Below are 21928 nucleotides of genomic sequence, written 5' to 3' on the forward strand. Positions count from 1 at the left end.
GGTAAGAGTTATGGTTAGAATATGGACTTCCCATGAACCCAGATAGGGTTAGTGCAAACTGAATGGTTAGAATAGCCTGCCATCTGGTGGATCAAGTGAGGGAAATAGACATTTCTTACACTGAGTGTAATGTGTGTGAAGTGCAAAATACAAAGCCAGTCTTGCCCAAGCTGTCCATTCTCACTACACACATGATAGGACATGGAAATAACTCAATACTTTGTGCTCTTATCCTCAATGTATGTATGCATTGTCGTACTCAATGAATGAGGCAACTTTATGTATTTAATATCTGCCCAATAAAAATAATGCATTAATTCATTCAGTGCTAGTGGCATAGTAACCAGGGAAAAAACAGTTTGTTGAAAATAGTATATTTAATACAAAGGATCCATAGAAAATCCTGCATTTGTAGTGCATGTAAATCAACATGGAAATCATGATAGCCACCTATCAAACTTTTTGAATGAACATTTTCCCAAAAATAAACAACCAATGATCCACAACTCTCAGAATTTGGTTACAGTGGTGAAGAACAATTTATAGCAAATGTGAACAAAAACAATATTAGATTCTCTGAAAAAAATTGCATCGGGTCTCTTTTCTATTGATTGGTCAGGGTTCTGCGGATTTCAAAACGATTGTCTGAGACCATGAATGAATGAAGAAAAAAAAGTGTATTTTACATTTATTTTTAAGAAGTACTTAACATTGTGTAACGGTTTAAAATGTAAGATTGGACAAACATCTGGCATGGAAAAGACCAGTGGGTCATTGGTCTTACTGCCTTGTGTAGCAAGTGCTAAGGAGCCATATGAAACCAACTATGTTGTATTTTTTCATGACACTCATAGAGCTGCCTTTAAAGAGACTGTCAATAGTGCGCTGCTTTGAATGTATTTGTAACTAGTTTCTCAACTAGATTCAATTAGACATGTTTAAACTGTTTCTGGTTGACATATGCATATTGTCTCTTAAAGGATGTCTTAATACATGGCCCCACAACTTTACAAGAGCATTATAGGCCTTCAATACACTTTTTGTACACCTGTGGAATAATATAATATTTGATGTGGCCACCTAGTGGTTGTATGATAAGTTTATACATTTCCAGTTTGGTAATGGCAATGTGTCTTAAGGCACTGGCTCGAGATCAAATGCTGCTGGGGCAGTAACAGAAGCTCAGAGTACGCAATTGGCCAAGGCACCATCTGGACAAACATGTACAAGAGAAAACCGATAGCACAAAATGACAATTCTCTCTGGATGATAAAAATAAGTGTTTCCCTGAAGCTTAATAGCTGACAGTACACAGTCTCCACCACCCAAACCCATATCAGTGAGAAAGTAGCAACATTTAGTAGTCAATCTGTATGTGAACGAATTAAGAGCGGTGTCTGGGTTGTCAAGATAATTAAAATACAACATTGTCTACAAAGCTTTCAGGAAAGTCACCCCAGATTGGTGAGAATGCACATGGGCCTTAAACATAGCTTTCCTAATTAGCCTGGTCTCAAATTGAGCATGATCATGGTGATAAACTGACACTAATTCTTAATTCAAACATATTACCTTTAAGTGTTTACTGCAAATAAATCAAGAGAATAGCCCCTTAAACACATCTTCTGGTTAAAAAGAATAGAATAAAACAGATACATTTAAGGTCTAACAGATTGAAAAACTACCAGGAATGAAACAACAAAAAACTCCACTTGGCAAGCGCAAGTTCTTGTTTGTGAAAGATGCTAACATAGACACAGTTGCTGACATAGGGATCATTATCGTACAAAGATACTTCATTTTTCATTGGATATTGAAGAAAGGCAAACATACAGGTCCGTAAAAATTAAATTAATACGATACCATTCTCATTTCAGAGAATCCATCAAACATCATGGCATGGTAAATGTAATGTGTTTCTACACTTTCAAAGTGGATTTACAATGGAAAACCAATGCAACAAAAGAGCTCATCTCAAAGATTTAGCTGAGAAGTTACGTTGGCGTTTGAGTTTTCAAACAAGAGGGGTATACAACAAAGAAACCTATAGCTAACACAGGGTTTTCCCATTTCAGCGCAGGCTTCATCCGTACTACGACGGTGGATATTGCTGTTCCGCCTGCCGCGAACTCTAGCAGGCTTATAACTGCATGTCGCTCGTGGCTAGTTGTACCATGAACTCTTCATTGAGACAATGCAGAAGCATCAATCCATGGGCAATCAGTGCCATTTTAATTTGTGCCAAAAAGTTAAGTAAATTCAGCAGGCTGTTGTGTGAAATAGACTTTTAGGAGTGCCATCTTTATTTTATTACTTTGCTGTGGATATCAATGCACTAGCACCTTTATTTCACAATCCCACCAATAAAATAATTGAATTAAGTAAAAAAAAGGTTTTACTGTGCATGAAGTTTCAAATGCATTTGTCATTACTTAATGTGTAATGTGATAGGTATTTTAAAATGACTATTTTAACAAAAACAATTGATGAATAAATATTTAAAATTAGTCATCTTCCTCAAATTAAGTGGATGATGACGCAATCTTGGGGAGAGTGAGGGGATCTGACTTTATTGGTCCTCAACTCGTGGCTAAAACACTTAATTCAGGTTAAAAGTAGTTAGACCCGAGTTAACCTGCCCTGGAGCAGGTTCGTTCTGAAGGATTCGTGGCCATAGAATATTTACCTGGCTAAAAGGTGAGCCATGGAGCTTTCATGGTACTGGTTATCCCAAGTTGAACTCAGAGTTACCTTGCTAACACAAACTACACATGTAGTATAGGGCTAGCATACTTGATGAGGAACCAAATAGCGCCCCACAGTGGAGGTGTCATAATACCCATAAAATCTAGTGGTCAAAACAGGGAAATGGCTCCAACTGTTTTTCCACCATACATTTTTCCCATAGGGGATTTTAGAAACACTTAAAATAAGTGCCGTGTTTCGTGTAGGCTTACCCTGGCATGACGCTTGGATAACCATGTAAATCTCTCTAGGACAAGGTGACTTTTATCAATATATTAGGTCCTATTTACTGATTTGAAAATGCTAATTCACATCAAAGCAGACATCATGCAAAACTACAAATCCCTGCAAAACTACAAATCTCTGACACCTTTGCTAAGAGGTATTGTGTCAATTTAAAATTACACAAGCCAGATCACAGAATTGTCCATTTAAATACATTTAGCCAATTTCGTAATTACTACATTTAGCTAACATAGTTCATACAGATATTCTTACCTTTGCCTCGAGTCAGCAGTCTCATCCAGATAATAATGGCATTTATAGTTCATCCCCTATGGGAAAAATGGTGTAAAAACTATTGGAACCATTCGCCTGTTTGACCGCTATGTTCTATGGGTATTATGACTCATACTGTGGTACTCTATACTCATTGGATTCTACCCTTGCACCATATGATTAGCTACACATCAACCCGGCCTAATCTCCTGCCCTGGTAAAAATATTAAATTAATCTCTCAGCGGAGCCAGAGAGAGTGGCAATGTCCTTTGAGGAATATTGGGACTGGTGCAGGTCGTATTGCCACAGATTGCGCTTCAGTCTTTTAGCCTGAGCTGACCAGCCCAGCCTACATAATAATAATAATAATAATAATAATAATACAGGCCTTAGGAGCAGTTTACTCCTGTCGCAACCCTTAACCCCTAGGAGTCTAGGACACACGCAGGGTGGTGAGATTCTCCTCCTTGGCCCGCTGCTTCTTGGCGAGGTCGCTAGCGATGGCTAAAGCTCCCCCCTTGAGGAAGCGGACAAAGTTCTCCCCAACTAGAGGCCCCATGGCGTACAGCCCCCCCTCTGACACCGACTCGTACGTGTATGGGTCAACTTCCAGGGGGTTCCGCCGGCACGTGATTGGCTCCTGTGGGTTGAGGCCGAGGGGCCGTCCGTTCTCAGGGAGGAAGGACAGATTGGGGTGGGCGCCAATCAGCACCAGGGCCATGGAGACCTGCAGCACGGTGCGACATCCGTCCTCCCCCTCCAGCACGCACTTCCTGTCAGGCTTGAAGGCCACCACCCGGTGTTTGGGCAGGCTGACGTAGCCTGGGTAGGAGCCAGTGGACATGGAGGCGGTGTTGTTTTCCTGTTGGTCCACCAGGGTGCCCATTCCCCCAGAGCTGGGGATGTCTTGGCCATGCTGCTGCTGTGTCATCATCTGGTGCACCTTGTGGTACTCAGGGTAGAGGAGCTTGGGAAGCTGGTTGAAGATGAGGCCTGGGTCGGTGACCGAGCGCCGGAAGGCGTGGTACACAGGCGTGTTGAGGTGGTGAGCTGCCAGGACAGCATCGGCCGCTGTCAGCCCGGCTCCCACCACCAGTACCGGGTCTGAGGTGTGGTCCAGCTGGCCTCTGGAGATTGCTGCCTCCAGCTCCCAGAAGCTGTGGCACACGAAGGGGAGACCCTCACCTTCCACACCCAGACGGGCCGGGATGTCATGGGTGCCCGTGGCCAGAACCACAGAGTCTGCGCATACTATAAAGGGGACCTCTGACAGACTTCCTTCCCCCAGCTCGTCAGCCTCCCTCTTCTGGGTCCCCTGGACTTTCCAAAAGGAACGGCTGCTGGCCCCCTCGCAGTTCACCCTCTGTATGGAGGTGACTGTGGTGCCGCAGGCGAAGCTGTCCTCCAGGCCCATCTGGTTGACATAGTGCTGGTAGTAGGAGGCAATCTCGGCGGGGGTGGCCCTGTCGTTACGGACGTTCCTGAAACAAAGATTTAATTATGAGGGTCAGCCACCAGTGTTTAAAATACACACAAAAAAAAGGTCCTTGGGGACAAAACCTGAATGAAAACAAAAAAACAGCCTCACTCACCGGCCACTTGTCTTTGACACAAAACCACATTTGTTTTGCCTCCATTTTCACTAAACCTAAGGCATTAATACTGGTAGCTAATCCTAGTTCCTAAGCGGCTCAACACAGAAAGAAATACATGCAAACAAGAATATTTCCCTTAAGTGAACACTCCGATTCAGTAATAGTGATAAGGTCAATCTGCAATGGCTGATTCGACTGTGGCCACTTAAAGGAAAAATTCACACCAAAAACTGGTTCACCTTGTGCTGGGGACAATAAAAGGTCACTCTAAAATGTGCAGTTGTGTCACAGATGTCTTAAGTTGATGGAGCGTGCAATTGGAATGCTGACTGGAGGAATGTCCACCGGAGGCGTTGACAGATAATTGAATGTTAATTTCTATCACAAGATGCCTTCAACTTTGTTGTAGAAAATTTGGCAGTTCGTCCAACTGGCCTCACAACTGCAGACCATGTGTAACCATGCCAGCCCAGGACCTCCACATCCGGTTTCTTCACACTGCGGGATCGTCTGAGACCAGCCATCCGGATAACTGATGAAACTGTGGATTTGCATAACTTAAGAATTTTTGCACAAACTGTCAGTAACAGTCTCAGGAAAGCTCATCTGGGTGCTCATTGTCCTCACCAGGGTCTTGACCTGACTGCAGTTCTGCGCTGTAACCGACTTCAGTGGGCAAATGCTCACCTTCAATGGCCACTGGCACGCTGGAGATGAGTGCCCTTCACGGATGAATCCCGGTTTGAACTGTACCAGGCAGATGGCAGACAGCGTGTATGGCGTTGTGTGGACGAGTGGTTTGCTGTTGTGAACAGAGTGCTCCATGGTGGCGGTGCAGTTATGATATGGGCAGGCATAAGCTACGGACAACGAACAAAACTGCATTCTATTGATGGCTATTTAAATGCAGAGATACCGTGACAAGATCCTGAGGCCCATTGTTGTGCTATTCATCCGCTGCCATCAACTAATGTTTCAGCATGAGCACGGCCCCATGGCAAAAGGATCGGTACAGGATTCCTTCGCACAGCCATTGAAGAAGAGTGGGACAATTTCACAGGCTACAATCAACAGCCTGATCAACTCCATGGAAAGGAGATGTCACGCTGTATGAGGCTGACTGGTTCTGATCCACGCCCCTACCTCAAGGTATCTGTGACCAACAGATATATCTGTATCAGTCATGTGAAATTCATAGATAAGGGGCAAATTAATTAATTTCAATTAAATTATTTCCTTATTTGAATTGTAACACTTTGAAATGGTTTGATTGTTGTTCAGTGTAATACAGTCCCAAAATATTTAGCATGTCAGGATTCAAGATATTAGACTTTAAAAAAAAGGAAAGTGTCACCTGCCGCAAAACACATCATCACCATGATGTGGCAAGTGAATCTTTACTTCTGTGGATGAATGAAAAAAATACCAAAAGAAAAGTTAATTTTGTCAATTTTTTCCTTAATGGTGCTGTAGCTTGTCAGGAGGACCCACCTGCGCTTTTCTCTCATCCACTCTTTAAGCTTCAGGCCGGGCAGTTCCATCCAGTTAGCCAGGCTGAGAGTGAGCATGGAGCCTTCCATCGCCTAAGGAGACAAACACACAAAACACCAGCACCATTAACCACAAGTTGAAAGCCACATATTTACATTTACATTACATTTACATTACATATGCAAACCTTTGTGTCCCAAATGGCATCCTATTTCCTATAAATGGTGTTACTTTTGTCCAGGGCCCAAAGTGTTCTGGTCAATGGTCATCAGATGCATATTTCACCCACCCACCCTTTTCCCAGAAAGCAATGGTCATCATTTGTCCCTTGCTGTTTTACATGCCAATGTATTTGCAGGTATGCAAACTACAGGTGGTTTTACGAGCTTACATGCCATTCGTTAGCCATGACATATAAACAACATTTTTCACTAAGTATACTATGTAAGGAATTTACCAAGAGATTGACTATAACTATCCACCTCAAACAAAAAAACAATTACACAAAATAGTTATTATTATTATTATTATATTATTAGTAAAGCTGTCAATCAAAATCAGTGGAGTTCATGTCAAGAACATGGAAGTGCTGTTCTTGGAGAGAGTGTCAAGGGTAGAGGTCGACCGATTATGATTTTTCAATGCCGATACAGATTATTGGAGGACCAAAAAAGATGATACCAATTAAAACGGCCAATTTTTTTATTTATTTATTTGTAATAATGACTATTACAACAATACTGAATAAACACTTATTTTAACTTAATATAATACATCAATAAAATCAATTTAGCCTCAAGTAAATAATGAAACATGTTCAATTTGGTTTAAATAATGCAGAAACAAAGTGTTGGAGATGAAAGTAAAAGTGCAATATGTGCTATGTTAGAAAGCTAACGTTTCAGTTCGTTGCTCAGAACATGAGAACATATGAATTTTGGTCAATATTCCCAGGTAAGAAGTTTTAGGTCGTAGTTATTATCGGAATTATAGGAGCATTTCTCTCTATACCATTTGGATTTCATTAACTGACTATTAGATGTTCTTGAAGGCACTTTAGTATTGCCAGTGTAACAGTATAGCTTCCGTCCCTCTCCTCGCTCCTCTCTGGGTTCGAACCACCAACACAACAACAGCCACCCTCGAAGCAGCGTTAACCACGCAGAGCAAGGGAACCAACCACCCCAAGGCTCAGAGCGAGTGACGTTTGAAACACTATTACCGCGCGCTAACTAGCTAGCCAGTTCACTTCGGTTACACCAGCCTCATCTCGGGAGTTGATAGGCTTGAAGTCATAAACAGCGCAATGTTTGACGCACAACGAAGAGCTGCTGGCAAAACGCTCCCAAGTGCTGTTTGAATGAATGTTTACACGCCTGCTTCTGCCTACCACCGCTCAGTCAGATACTTGTATGCTTAGTCAGATTATATGCAACGCAGGACACGCTAAATAATATCTAGTAATATCATCAACCATGTGTAGTTAACTAGTGATTAGGATTGATTGTTTTTTATAAGACAAGTTTAATGCAACTTACCTTGGCTTACTGCATTCGCGTAACAGGCAGTCTTTTTGTTGAGTGCAACGAGAGAGGCAGGTCGTTATTGCGTTGGACTAGTTAACTGTAAGGTTGCAAGATTGTCAGCTCGGGGTATCCAAGGTAAAAATCTGTCATTCTGCCCCTGAACGAGGCAGTTAACCCACCGTTCCTAGGCCGTCATTGAAAATAACAATCTGTTCTTAACGGACTTGCCTAGTTAAATAAAAAAGGTATAAAAAAATATAATAAAAAACGGCAAATCGGCACCCAAAAATACAGATTTCCGATTGTTATGAAAACTTGAAATTGGCCCTAATTTAAATCGGCCATTACGATTAATCGGTCGACCTCTAGTCAAGGGCAGAAGCGAGAATTGCCACCGACCTGACACACCCACTCAACCAGGAGTACCGCCGATACAGAGTCCACCTTAACAACAAATCATTCATCTCTACCAGTATAAGTCAATTGACTAAATACAGTAACTGTCCCCCCCCAGAACTTACAAACTGAGTTGCAAACTATATCAATCTGTAAACAGTGTTGTCAGCTGTATTATTTATGTACTTGTGGTGATGCTTATTCCATTTCTGTTAGTCACATGTCTGTTGAACTTGTTCAGTTCATGTATCAGTTGTTGAATCTTGTTATGTTCATACAAATATTTAGTGTTAAGTTTGCTGAAAATAAACACAGTTGACAGTGAGAGGACGTTTCTTTTTTTGTTGAGTTTATGTATGCGTGCGAGTTTATGTATGCATGCAACTGTCCGTAGGACCTTTTTTGGTTCTATTGTTCTTATTTTAAATTGGTGTAGTTCAGTCCTTTTGCTGTTCTTGTCTATTGATGTTCTGTTTTATGTTTTGTATAGACCCCAGGAAGAGTAGCTGCTGCTTCAGCAACAGCTAATGGGGATCCTAATAAAATACCTAAGGCCTTCAGAGATTTAGACAGACTTCAGAGATTTAAGGCTGTGACAGACCAATCCTGAATGTTAGCAAAGAAGGTGTTTGACCCAATTTTTTTACCCAATTGCAAATCACCACCTGGCCCCTTCCAAAAAGAACCTTGTGTGTATCTGAAAATGATTAGATTGTTGTGAGCAACATCACAAGGACAAGTTGGAATTCTTGGAATAACCAATCCTTTTTAGATCTGCACAAAGTGGGGACCAGGAGCTCAACATTGTATTGGGCAATTATTATGGACTGGGCACTTACATGCCAGGCTCCTCCTGGAGGTCCTTTGCCAAGCACCAGGTGTGGGGTGGCCCGCTCCGGTTCGTAGCGCCAAAGCAGGGGTGAGGCATGGTCCAGCCCAAAGTCACTGTCGGGCAGGAGCAGGGAGTCAAACAGCACAGCCACGGGGTTGGAGGAGCGGCCCTCTAGTCCCTCACACAGGTACTCCAGGTCCTGCACACAGAAACAAACACGTAAACAACTTAGTACAAAGACTGTGGTATGTAGCCCTACCTACCTATTATATAATTTGTTTTAGGTTTTAGCTCATTGAAAAACAAAATGCCACCCTTTATCAAGGACACAAATAAAGTGTTTTACTAAGCTTGTAACATGGACACAACTTTATTTACAAAACCCTCCTGTAGCCTACATACAGACCTTACTTAGAGCCACAGAAAGATTTCTACTGAGCATACATACAGGTAGTAATAGTTGCATAACTACCAACAAACAATAAATCTTAATGGTAAACACAAACAGACAGCATTTTACAGAACATTTTAACTAGCACCTACAACCACCCCGGGCAACTGTAAACCAACACCCACCAAGCTAGGTGTAAAATGCGAGTTGTCACAGAGACATTGTGTAGACAGACGAGGTGTCATTCTTACCAGCTCCAACAATGACAAATGAGGCTGTTGATCCAGCTTGCCTTGCAGTAGGGGGTTAGGGTGAGTGCCCTCTGGAGACAGGTAGGGGGTGTAACCTGACAACAGATATGACAGGCAGATGCCCGAGGGGCCGTTACCTAGGAGAGAAAGGAAAAGAGGTGCAAGTTCAGACAAGTTGAATAAATTTAACCACTACAGTTTTTGTTTGTTTATGTAGGCTAGGCTACTAGGCTACCTGGGGCGGCAGGTAGCCTAGTGGTTGGAGCGTTGGACTTGTAACCAAAAGGTTGCAAGATCAAGTCCCCGAGCTGACAAGGTAAAAATCTGTCGTTCTGCCCCTGAACAAGGCAGTTAACCCACTGTTCCTAGGCCGTCATTGAAAATAAGAATTTGTTTTGCCTAGCTAAATAAAGGTAAAAATATATAATAATGTAGTGCCTTAATATTATGTAAGGCAATATATTAACATTAATTGGGGGCTGATACAGACTTTGGCTGTCATTAAATTTTGTCAGCCGGTTATTGCCAGGCAAAAGACTGCTGGTCTAATAATAGACAAGTCAATTAACAAACACGTTTAGTATCTCCAGGTCTTCATACATACAAGCCACTGATGCATGCCTTTGGAACGTCTACATTTAAGATTGTCGAAATCAATTTAATATCCATCACAATAAATCCATTATTTATTTTAAGCAAAAAAGTTTGCTGCGCTCTGTTCCTTGCCTCAGGCTGCACAGGCTATTCTAACATCAAGTGATTATATTTTCCCCATCAGACTATTTTCAATTATGTCTTTACTAATAGGTCAAATTAGTTTTGGTTAAGAACGGCCCATTATAAAATGGCCAGGGGAAAAAAAGGAGTCATCCATATGCACTCAAATAGTGAATGGAGGCCGCGTTCCTGCTGGTTCAATTTTCAAATCAGCCTGGGTAGGCTACTTTGGTTATTTCACTCCATGAATCAACCACTGTTTGAAGAGCATGCACCCTCTCGCTGCACGACAGGTGATATTCCACCCAAACTCTGTGTGCCATTCCACCCTGTTCCTGCAGCTAGCCAGTGCTTAAATTGGGAAAACAAGTGAAAGTTGTTTGGGAGCATCAACAGTAACATGTTTTCACAACTAAAAATATTGCATTAAACTGTTGACAGCCCCTTTCTGCACAATCAAGAAAGGAATGAAGGAGAGAGGGGAGGAGATTGAAATACGGTGGTGAGATTCTGTAACTATAAGGTAATGTGTCAGTCTATAAATGATGAACATGTTGTTATGCCCTATTACGAGGCTATTCAAAATCAAATACAAATTGTACGCTAACGCTGTTAGACAACCTGAACAATCAATGAACAAACAGTATCACCTAGGCGTTCTCGCCCAGACTAATGAATAGAAAGTTTGGCACGTTGCATAAGGTAACCAGTCTATCCGGTATGCATAATAACAGTCCACACTCAAAAGATGATTACAATAATTTGTTTAATTTTGGAGTATAGGCTATACGTATTATTTACCAAAGACAACTGATAAATACATACAAATATTTAACGTATGTATTGTACAACATTTTATAACGGCACAATCATTATTTTAATTGTTTTTTTCCTTCTTTTTTGGGCTCATTTATAGGCCTACGTATTCTCTCTCATATGCATATGGATGAGAGAGCTTCTGGTCAGCGGGGTGGTGGCATCGGGATCCTTATCTCTCCCAAGTGGTCATTCTCTCTTTCTCCCCTTACCCATCTGTCTATCGCCTCCTTTGAATTTCATGCTGTCACAGTTACCAGCCCTTTCAAGCTTAACATCCTTATCATTTATCGCCCTCCAGGTCCCCTCGGAGAGTTCATCAATGAGCTTGATGCCTTGATAAGCTCCTTTCCTGAGGATGGCTCACCTCTCACAGTTCTGGGCGACTTTAACCTCCCCACGTCTACCTTTGACTCATTCCTCTCTGCCTCCTTCTTTCCACTCCTCTCCTCTTTTGACCTCACCCTCTCACCTTCCCCCCCTACTCACAAGGCAGGCAATACGCTCGACCTCATCTTTACTAGATGCTGTTTTTCCACTAACCTCATTGCAACTCCCCTCCAAGTCTCCGACCACTACCTTGTATCCTTTTCCCTCTCGCTCTCATCCAACACTTCCCACACTGCCCCTACTCGGATGGTATCGCGCCGTCCCAACCTTCGCTCTCTCTCCCCCGCTACTCTCTCCTCTTCCATTCTATCATCTCTTCCCTCTGCTCAAACCTTCTCCAACCTATCTCCTGATTCTGCCTCCTCAACCCTCCTCTCTTCCCTTTCTGCATCCTTTGACTCTCTATGTCCCCTATCTTCCAGGCCGGCTCGGTCCTCCCCTCCCGCTCCGTGGCTTGACGACTCATTGCGAGCTCACAGAACAGGGCTCCGGGCAGCCGAGCGGAAATGGAGGAAAACTCGCCTCCCTGCGGACCTGGCATCCTTTCACTCCCTCCTCTCTACATTTTCCTCCTCTGTCTCTGCTGCTAAAGCCACTTTCTACCACTCTAAATTCCAAGCATCTGCCTCTAATCCTAGGAAGCTCTTTGCCACCTTCTCCTCCCTCCTGAATCCTCCTCCCCCTCCCCCCTCCTCCCTCTCTGCAGATGACTTCGTCAACCATTTTGAAAAGAAGGTCGACGACATCCGATCCTCGTTTGCTAAGTCAAACGACACCGCTGGTTCTGCTCACAGTGCCCTACCCTGTGCTCTGACCTCTTTCTCCCCTCTCTCTCCAGATGAAATCTCGCGTCTTGTGACGGCCGGCCGCCCAACAACCTGCCCGCTTGACCCTATCCCCTCCTCTCTTCTCCAGACCATTTCCGGAGACCTTCTCCCTTACCTCACCTCGCTCATCAACTTATCCCTGACCGCTGGCTACGTCCCTTCCGTCTTCAAGAGAGCGAGAGTTGCACCCCTTCTGAAAAAACCTACACTCGATCCCTCCGATGTCAACAACTACAGACCAGTATCCCTTCTTTCTTTTCTCTCCAAAACTCTTGAACGTGCCGTCCTTGGTCAGCTCTCCCGCTATCTCTCTCAGAATGACCTTCTTGATCCAAATCAGTCAGGTTTCAAGACTAGTCATTCAACTGAGACTGCTCTTCTCTGTATCACGGAGGCGCTCCGCACCGCTAAAGCTAACTCTCTCTCCTCTGCTCTCATCCTTCTAGACCTATCGGCTGCCTTCGATACTGTGAACCATCAGATACTCCTCTCCACCCTCTCCGAGTTGGGCATCTCCGGCGTGGCCCACGCTTGGATTGCGTCCTACCTGACAGGTCGCTCCTACCAGGTGGCGTGGCGAGAATCTGTCTCCTCACCATGCGCTCTCACCACTGGTGTCCCCCAGGGCTCTGTTCTAGGCCCTCTCCTATTCTCGCTATACACCAAGTCACTTGGCTCTGTCATAACCTCACATGGTCTCTCCTATCATTGCTATGCAGACGACACACAATTAATCTTCTCCTTTCCCCCTTCTGATGACCAGGTGGCGAATCGCATCTCTGCATGTCTGGCAGGCATATCAGTGTGGATGACGGATCACCACCTCAAGCTGAACTTCGGCAAGACGGAGCTGCTCTTCCTCCCGGGGAAGGACTGCCCGTTCCATGATCTCGCCATCACGGTTGACAACTCCATTGTGTCCTCCTCCCAGAGCGCTAAGAACCTTGGCGTGATCCTGGACAACACCCTGTCGTTCTCAACTAACATCAAGGCGGTGGCCCGTTCCTGTAGGTTCATGCTCTACAACATCCGCAGAGTACGACCCTGCCTCACACAGGAAGCGGCACAGGTCCTAATCCAGGCACTTGTCATCTCCCGTCTGGATTACTGCAACTCGCTGTTGGCTGGGCTCCCTGCCTGTGCCATTAAACCCCTACAACTCATCCAGAACGCCGCAGCCCGTCTGGTGTTCAACCTTCCCAAGTTCTCTCACGTCACCCCGCTCCTCCGCTCTCTCCACTGGCTTCCAGTTGAAGCTCGCATCCGCTACAAGACCATGGTGCTTGCCTACGGAGCTGTGAGGGGAACGGCACCTCAGTACCTCCAGGCTCTGATCAGGCCCTACACCCAAATAAGGGCACTGCGTTCATCCACCTCTGGCCTGCTCGCCTCCCTACCATTGAGGAAGTACAGTTCCCGCTCAGCCCAGTCAAAACTGTTCGCTGCTCTGGCTCCCCAATGGTGGAACAAACTCCCTCACGACGCCAGGACAGCGGAGTCAATCACCACCTTCCGGAGACACCTGAAACCCCACCTCTTTAAGGAATACCTAGGATAGGATAAAGTAATCCTTCTCACCCCCCCCTTAAAATATGTAGATGCACTATTGTAAAGTGGCTGTTCCACTGGATGTCATAAGGTGAATGCACCAATTTGTAAGTCGCTCTGGATAAGAGCGTCTGCTAAATGACTTAAATGTAATGTAAATGATGTTTTGAATTATTCACAACCTTAGAAAGCACTGTCCATTTTGTTATGTTAGGCTTTGAAACCTGTTGTTGAACTTCTTTCTTCAAATTGATCAATCACAGTGAGGTGAGTTTTAAAAGCATGATACTGTTTTGATGATTAGTGATTAATGCGACTTTTGATTGCATTTGCATTGATGTCAGTGTGGTTAGGGACAACAGGTCCATGAGTACCAGGCCATTAGCGACCTGATGGTCATTGTTGGGTACCACCAAGCATGTCCGGAGTGCATAAGAGATTACCGTGATGTCAAATTTTACTGCAGTAATGGCTCGTGACTGGTGGTAATATGTTCACCATGAATAGCAGTCAAAAAAGTATTTGTATAAAAATATACTTGGCTTTTAAGAATGCCTCGCTTAAGAATAGGCAAAAAAAGTTGAGTCATTTGAGATAGGTGTTCTTCTTATAAGGGGATCACACAAGGGCCTTCATTCTAAGAAACTAGGTTCTTATGGGGTCGTTCCACCTCAAAAAGAACAAGAAAGGGGATTGACACCCACTATCTCAGACTGTTCCGACATTGTTTGTTGTAAGAAACATAACATTAGCATTCCTGCGACATTATTGTGTTGAAATATAATCTTGTCTCTGACATATTAAGGTAATTGACTGCAAACAAATTGACAATTTTAATTTACATAATTCATATCATTTCAATACATATAGTACTTAACATCCAAACGTCTCTTTCTAACTATCAGTAAGAATCCAAAGAACATTTACATTTAAGTCATTTAACAGACGCTCTTATCCAGAGCGACTTACAAATTGGTGCATTCACCTTATGACATCCAGTTGAACAGTCACTTTACAATAGTGCATCTAAATCTTAAGGGGGGGGGGGGTGAGAGGGATTACTTATCCTATCCTATGTTAAGCCACACACCTCATACCCAACAATGAGTATACAGTATCAGTTATCTATGAATAGTATGGAGCTGTATTGTTTTTCATCCTATGCAATGTATTTTCAGTGAATTTGATGGTGTTTCCCCCCCTCACTGTTCATAGAAAAGATCAAATTGAGTTGTTAGGTTTATGTCCCATCCTACATCCTGAAAATACCATGTTCTGCAATAAATTATTTTACTTTCTCAGAGATCCAATGATCTTTTAACAAAAAGAATGTTGTAGAAATGATAATCATAACGGTTTCTAACTACAGAAACCATTTTAGAACAATCTGAGATGGTGGGGGTCATATCTTAGAACGACCTGATAGCCTTGTGAGTCTACTAGGATCTAGGGCACTTGACATTTTGGTGACAATGCATCCTTTCACCCACCGTATGACATTTGGAAATTGCCTCAGAAGAGAAACACTGTTGTGCAAAGTGTTACTTCCTTCCCTATAATACCGGTAGCAGTTTCATAGTCTAGTCCCTGAGAAGATCTTTGACCAAATTCCCTACTGTGTGTAGAAATAACTTGTAACCAAATCTGGTTTTATAGTCAAGTCTTTCAGAGCTGAATGTGTACAGTTACCCCAGTCTTACCGATGACAACAACTGGCAGAATCTCTCTGGGAAGGATATCTTTATTTTGCAGGTCCATGGCTACTGTATGCTTTTATCTGCAAGGAGAGAAAAAAAAGGGACGTTAACCATTAGCCTTTAAATTCCTGCTCTGGTCTTCTACTTCAGTACATTTCCACAGTTCCACAGTCCACCAATGACACATCCCTGTCCGACAGCATTGCCAAGCTGGTTTCCATAACTGCACATAAAAAGAAACAAAACACTTCCGTCTGGGCGAGACCAGCCTCCGTGTCCTCAAGTCAAGGTGAACGTGTACAGATAAGATAAGTTAAATGTGGAACGGAAACTGCAGCTAAAACACAACTCAAATAGTTGAGGGAGAACACTTAAAATGGCTGGGAAGGGTCCAATAGTGATCTAATTTAACCAGGAAGGGGGCGAGGACAGTTTTAAGCATGTAAGGGGAGAAGTAGTACAGTAGTGAAGTGAGTAATGGGGGGGGAAGAGACAGGTCATACCAGAAAGCTCTGGGACCCCTACTGGATCCTTGCAGAGGATTACAGCAAGCAGCGTGGTTATACAACTCACTTTGCATGTAAGCGTGACTCGGCAGAAAGTTTAAAGTGATAGCGCAGCAAGCAGCTTTTATATCATTTCAATCCGGCTGAGCCGGACTCACAATGCAAAGGAAACTATGTGGACTGACTAAGATTTGACTGTTACAAGCCTTACCTTTTCTAGTGACAGTCAGTGCAATATTACTTAAATATTACTTAAAAACTTTAACCCATATTATTTTATTATTTTTTTTATTTGGTCCTTCTGTAGCTCAGTTGGTAGAGCATGGCGCTTGTAACGCCAGGGTAGTGGGTTCGACTCCCGGGATCACCCATACGTAGAATGTATGCACACATGACTGTAAGTCGCTTTGGATAAAAGCGTCTGCTAAATGGCATATATTATTATATATTATATTATTTATAGGCTTATATAGAATATATATATAGGATTAAAGTGAGATATTAGCCTACCCAAGATATAGGTTAAGATGTCCTTGTTAAAAACATATTTTGTCAGACCACAACATAAATATTGACATTTCAAATGTTTTTTTCTTGTATTCATCCCAAAGAATTACATTGTGCTCAGTTGTCACATTACTTACTGTCGTCTCTGTCTGCCTGCCTTTCTGTACACGTGTCAGTCTGTACTTGTCCGTGAATGACATGTCAGTGATCAAAGCGTGCATACATTTGCAGTCGTTACAGCTACATATTTTGTCTAGGTAGGTCATGCCTGGGGCGAAGGCTAACTTGTCTGAAATGGGACAACTAATAGCTCAATTTGTCAAACTGCACCTCTCCTGTAAACGTTTCAACTAAAGAGTCTTTTCATGGGTTAAATAAAAAATTCACTTGGCAGACGATTGTCTATAAAATATTGTTCAAGAAAGCAGTCATAACCAAACAAGTCAACTTTACAGTAAACTTTTTCTCAGCCCACAGCCTTTTTTCTATGCCTAGTATGATAGGCCTGGGGTAGCCCAAAGGCCGGCAGATGCCGATTTTGGGTCGTTTCATCTTAACGTCTCAAGGGACTGTATGAAGCACGCTATACACTCGTATCCCCCATGGACCAGTTCGAAACATAAAATATTCAGGCTGGAAAGGCAACGTTTTCCTCCTTAACTCGATTTAATGAGAGAAGGCGGAAAAAAAAGCAGGTGAAATATGCATTATGAAACAATTTTCCACCACCATCCTAGAGTAGCTAATTTTCCACGTTCAGCCAATCAGGTTGCAGTAGCCCGTTTACCCTTTGTCTGAATGCTGTACTCAATGTCAGGAATTAGCATTAGCCACCATAGCGTGGCAGTGGAAAATGGTGTTTCATAAAGAAGGTAATGAAATGTTTAAACTAGAGAGAAAATGTGATTATTGAAAAATCTTGGGAGTTTGCTTCATTTACTATCATCCGAAATTATTAATTATTTTGCCATATCTAATTCAGGATTATTATGCTACTTTCCATAATGTGGACAATATGTGTTACTACATTACACATGCAGAAGTTTTGGACCACATACAATTGAGGGGAATTACACTTTCTTTTTTACCTCAGACTGGTGATGTTAGTTTAAAAGTTCATAGTCATGATGACAAGATCAATTGCCAAAAACATATATTTGTTTTTTGTCTTCAGTTGAATTCATCATACACGCTCATTGGTTTTGTACTGTTGATTTCGTCTTAAAACACATCTAGGAACGGGTTTGCCTTGCATAAACAGAGTCCCTATGGACGGTAAAATGAAACGACTCAATCCCGCCATCTGCCGGTCTTTGTTTCAATGTACCAATGATGTAATCCTGCCAGAGCACCACATGAGGTTATGATATAACTGCGAACGACTCAATGCGCTATGGTTATGAATAATGTGCCATGTTAAACATACATTTAATAAATGTCAATATGCTTGTCAAATTAGCTCGCTAGGTTCGAATGAATCATGGGTCCTATATTATAGCCAATAATTTCCGTCCATGCGCTACGCGAGACGTGCACAGTACCCGCAACCAAGACCGATTATAGTCTCGTAGTGGACCATCTGACTGCAGCCGACGCAGCCTTCTAACTGGACTGTAGCCTTCTAGCTGGACTGTAGCCTAATTGTCGATAGATTAAAGTTACACACACAACCTGAATCTAACGCAAAACGTCCAGACTGATAGCCTTGTTTAAATTATTTAGATTTCTACTTCAATGCTGGGTTCCCGTCTACGGTTTCCATCGGCAACCGGCACATTGAAACCACGTCAAATTCTCTATTTACCAACAGACACATTAGCAAGCCTAGAAGACGTCGGAAAAAAGTTAAATGGGCCCAATAAGGAGAACGAAAACGTTGAAATATTGACTACAATGTTTCCACTTACCGATAGCTATGAAGACAAGGCTACCGCTGATATCCCTTAAACGTTGCTAGTTATCAAACGCCTACCCTTGTTGAAAACCTTCGATTCCTTCCCCAGGCAGGTTCAACCGACTGCAATCTCTAAAGATATGCCTCAAATTCTCGTTATGTGACTCTTTCACCGACATGTGTAAAATGCTGCAATGTTACGGTAACCCGCGATGGAGGAAGAGCATGAACTAATTTTATAATTCCTATTCGCGTTGTGTTCACCAGCCACTCATGGTCACCTTCTTCTTCGTCTTTGGGATTGGGTTGGTGGATCGCATCCAACTTTAAAGTACATACACCGCCACCTACTGTATTGAAGTGTGAGACCAGTCACGGCCTACCTACATTAAATTATCCTAATTATTCCGGTTCCTAAATAATAATAATAATTCCACCAATTAACCCTACACCTATATATCACTGTTTCATAAAAAAATGTAAATTACCACCCCATTAACTCTTTTGCATTCAAATATTGTATACCCAGGTACTTCTCTTCAACTGCCACCAATACTCATTAAAAACCCACCCCATTCCACTACTTTGACCCTATCTGCTCCTGCACCATGTCAACATACTGGGATGACGGGACACCATCCCTCAACACACCCTGTAGTTCTTCTGAATTCAAATCTCGTATACCCAAATACTTCTTTGCAGCTTCCACCACAGCATATATTTCCTGCGAGTTTACATTCCATTTCTGCAGTACAGTTGATAACCATTGCTACGAAGCCAACCTTACTCAAACATAAATCACTCATTGTCCTATCCCTCTGTGCTGGTAAAAATCTACTCACTGAGATCCTCTCAGGGTCCCTCACCCTTGACCCATCATCCTCTACTTTTTTCACTGCCTCAACATACAACACTTCCTGCACAACTCTGACTCTGGCCACTTCAACCTGCCTCTCTCGTCATGGTCATCTGAAGATAATGCTTGAAATTACTATAGGCTTCCTCCTTAATGATGCAATCCGCGCTATCTGGGATCCTTGGGACGTCCCTACCCCATTGAAATTTACATCTTGAATGCTAGGGGTTAGGGTTTAGGGTATGGACGTCCCAAGCATCACAGATAGCACTGAACATCATGCAAGCAACTGGGCAAGTTTGTTTTGAATGGTCTGATGCCGAGGGTGGATGGAGATTTCCCTCAAGGACAAATGAAATGGTCTCAAATGGAGAACGGTGTGATTTCTACCCACAATTCGTGGGCCCGCAATTCGCATGCCTTCCTGCATGCGTTCACACACTTGCAGAGGCCACTTGCCGCGTTCACATCCTAGTTGGAACTAGAAAACTCAGACATTTCCGACTTGCTGACTTGTTGAACGCGGCACATGTTTAACTATAACCAGTTAGCATGTCGGAAATGTTTGAGTTTACTAGTTCAGTCTAGCACGTGAATGCGGCAACTCTCACTATTGAAGGTAGCTGAACCCATGGCTGTGTTCGAGAGCATCAAAACCGGGATGAGTCATGGGTAAATTGTGACTGACTGATCTATGAATAATATTGAGTAGTTTTTAGGATGCAAGGTGATTTGTAGATCAGTCAGTTTCGACTTGCCTTTAAACTCAACTGCAATGTCGAACGAGCCCTGTGTGTCTTGTGTACTTTGTTTGTTTGCGAGTGTTTCTTGTTATAATCATTCCAAATACTTTTATATAGTCAACACGTTTCTAAAAACGCTTTTGTTTCTGTAATAGTAATGTATGCGTGTTTACGTTCAAATGTTGTTTATGGTGTGTCTATGACTGAAACATTGTTTCCCCTGCTGCTTTCTTGGTTGAACCAGGCCTCTCTTTAAAAATATATTTTATGTCAACGAGCCTAACCTGGATAAATAAAGGATAAAAAAATAACATAAATGTAGGCATTCTTGCACATGCAGGAACCCCTCTATATACTTCTATTGGTAGATTTTTAAGCTAGCTCTCTGGTACACAGGCAGGAGCACTCCAGCACAGTAGGTGGCAGTAATGCACCAATAACACAGGTGGGAGGCGAGGGCCGCGATCTAGGACACTGGTAGACAAGACTACCCAGTGTCCTATGGGGGGTGATAAGAGACATATATAAGCCAAGGCAACCGTACCACCGTGTGGCTGTTGCCTAGCATTGCACGTCTGACTGACATGACATGATACAAACACCTTACTAACGTCTGCGTGACGCCTGTGTCGTGTGTTAATGAAAGTCATAATGTGCATAGTTTATAATAATTAATAAAATCTCAACCATATATGTTAGAAACGTACAATTTTTCCCGTGCAAGCAGACATTCCGACGTAGCCACCTTGAACTAGTGTAGCCTACGACTTGTGTATTTCCTGTTATCGCTAATGGCCTAGAAAGGATGATGTCCAATCTATAGGTAATCTGTCTTTCCCTCAACACCTCCTGGCATGGTATGTTATCTTTTCTCGCTGTATACAGATCTAAATGTTGTTAGCCAATCACAGACTGTGATGTTACCAGTTCCCAGTAACCTACATCAGAGAACCAATAAGGGTTGTGTCCACGGCTTTCAGTCGAACCAATAAGAGTTGTGTTCACGGCTTTCAGTCGAATATAGAGGAGTTAATTAGGTGCTATTCGGAATCCTTGGGATATCCCTACCTCAATCAAGTATAAATGTAAAATAGTTAAGTTTAGGGTAAGAAAGACCCAAGGAATACGGATAGCAGTGACCGTTCACAGAGTGAGAGCCAGTATTTGAGAACTCGGCGGCTTCACAGACAATCATTCGTTGTTGTTTTTTTACAAGCAGCAGAAGCGATTTGCGAGTGTCTGCCCTAGATAGTTTCCTTAGAGACGATGAAAATAATTACCAAAATGTACTTGATCCAATTGAGGAGTAAGTAGGCTATATTTAAGTAGTGATATCGTTAGGAAATATTTAGGCCTACTGTGTTAAGGCAAATTTGGTTTATTTGAAAATAATATTTTTTGTTGTTGATAACGTATTGTCGAAAGCATGTAGGCAATATTATTTACTGAGGAGTTCATATGCTTTCCCAGAGGGTCCTTGCTATTAGGGATCCTTGGGATGTCCCTACTGCTATCAAGTATAAATGTAAAATGGTTAAGTTTAGTGTTAGTTTAGGGTAAGGACATCCCAAGGAATACAGACAGCAGTGACCATTAATAAAGTAAGAGACAGTAGAGGCAGTATTTGAGAGCTAGGAGGCAACACAGAAATACATTTGATTTACAAGTGGCAGAAGCGATTTTTGAGCGTCGACCCCAGAT

The 21928-nt window shown here is 42.7% G+C and overlaps 1 protein-coding gene across 1 annotated transcript; it reads right to left on the bottom strand.

Annotated features, from left to right (window-relative positions):
- Positions 1-358: 358 nt before the first annotated feature.
- On the bottom strand, positions 359-18926 carry osgn1 (oxidative stress induced growth inhibitor 1). The gene is made up of 6 exons (XM_046310886.1): positions 18642-18926; positions 15725-15801; positions 9727-9863; positions 9092-9283; positions 6331-6422; positions 359-4725 (listed from the first exon to the last, which is right to left on the bottom strand). Exons 2-6 carry the CDS (start codon positions 15780-15782, stop codon positions 3678-3680), a joined length of 1527 nt encoding a protein of 508 aa, XP_046166842.1. The 5' UTR covers positions 15783-15801; positions 18642-18926; the 3' UTR covers positions 359-3677.
- Between the last annotated feature and the right edge of the window lie 3002 nt (positions 18927-21928).

The sequence above is a fragment of the Oncorhynchus gorbuscha genome, linkage group LG18, assembly GCF_021184085.1.
Source record: "Oncorhynchus gorbuscha isolate QuinsamMale2020 ecotype Even-year linkage group LG18, OgorEven_v1.0, whole genome shotgun sequence".
In the NCBI taxonomy this organism is placed as follows: domain Eukaryota; kingdom Metazoa; phylum Chordata; class Actinopteri; order Salmoniformes; family Salmonidae; genus Oncorhynchus; species Oncorhynchus gorbuscha.

Bases quoted from the DNA above. Each gene is read 5' to 3' on its own strand.
- osgn1 (XM_046310886.1), bottom strand. From the start codon at position 15,782: ATGGACCTGCAAAATAAAGATATCCTTCCCAGAGAGATTCTGCCAGTT. The intron at 9,864-15,724 runs GTAAGACTGGGG...TTTCTCTCCTAG, and splicing joins TCTGCCAGTTGTTGTCATCG to GTAACGGCCCCTCGGGCATC. The intron at 9,284-9,726 runs GTAAGAATGACA...TTCTGTGTGCAG, and splicing joins ATTTGTCATTGTTGGAGCTG to GACCTGGAGTACCTGTGTGA.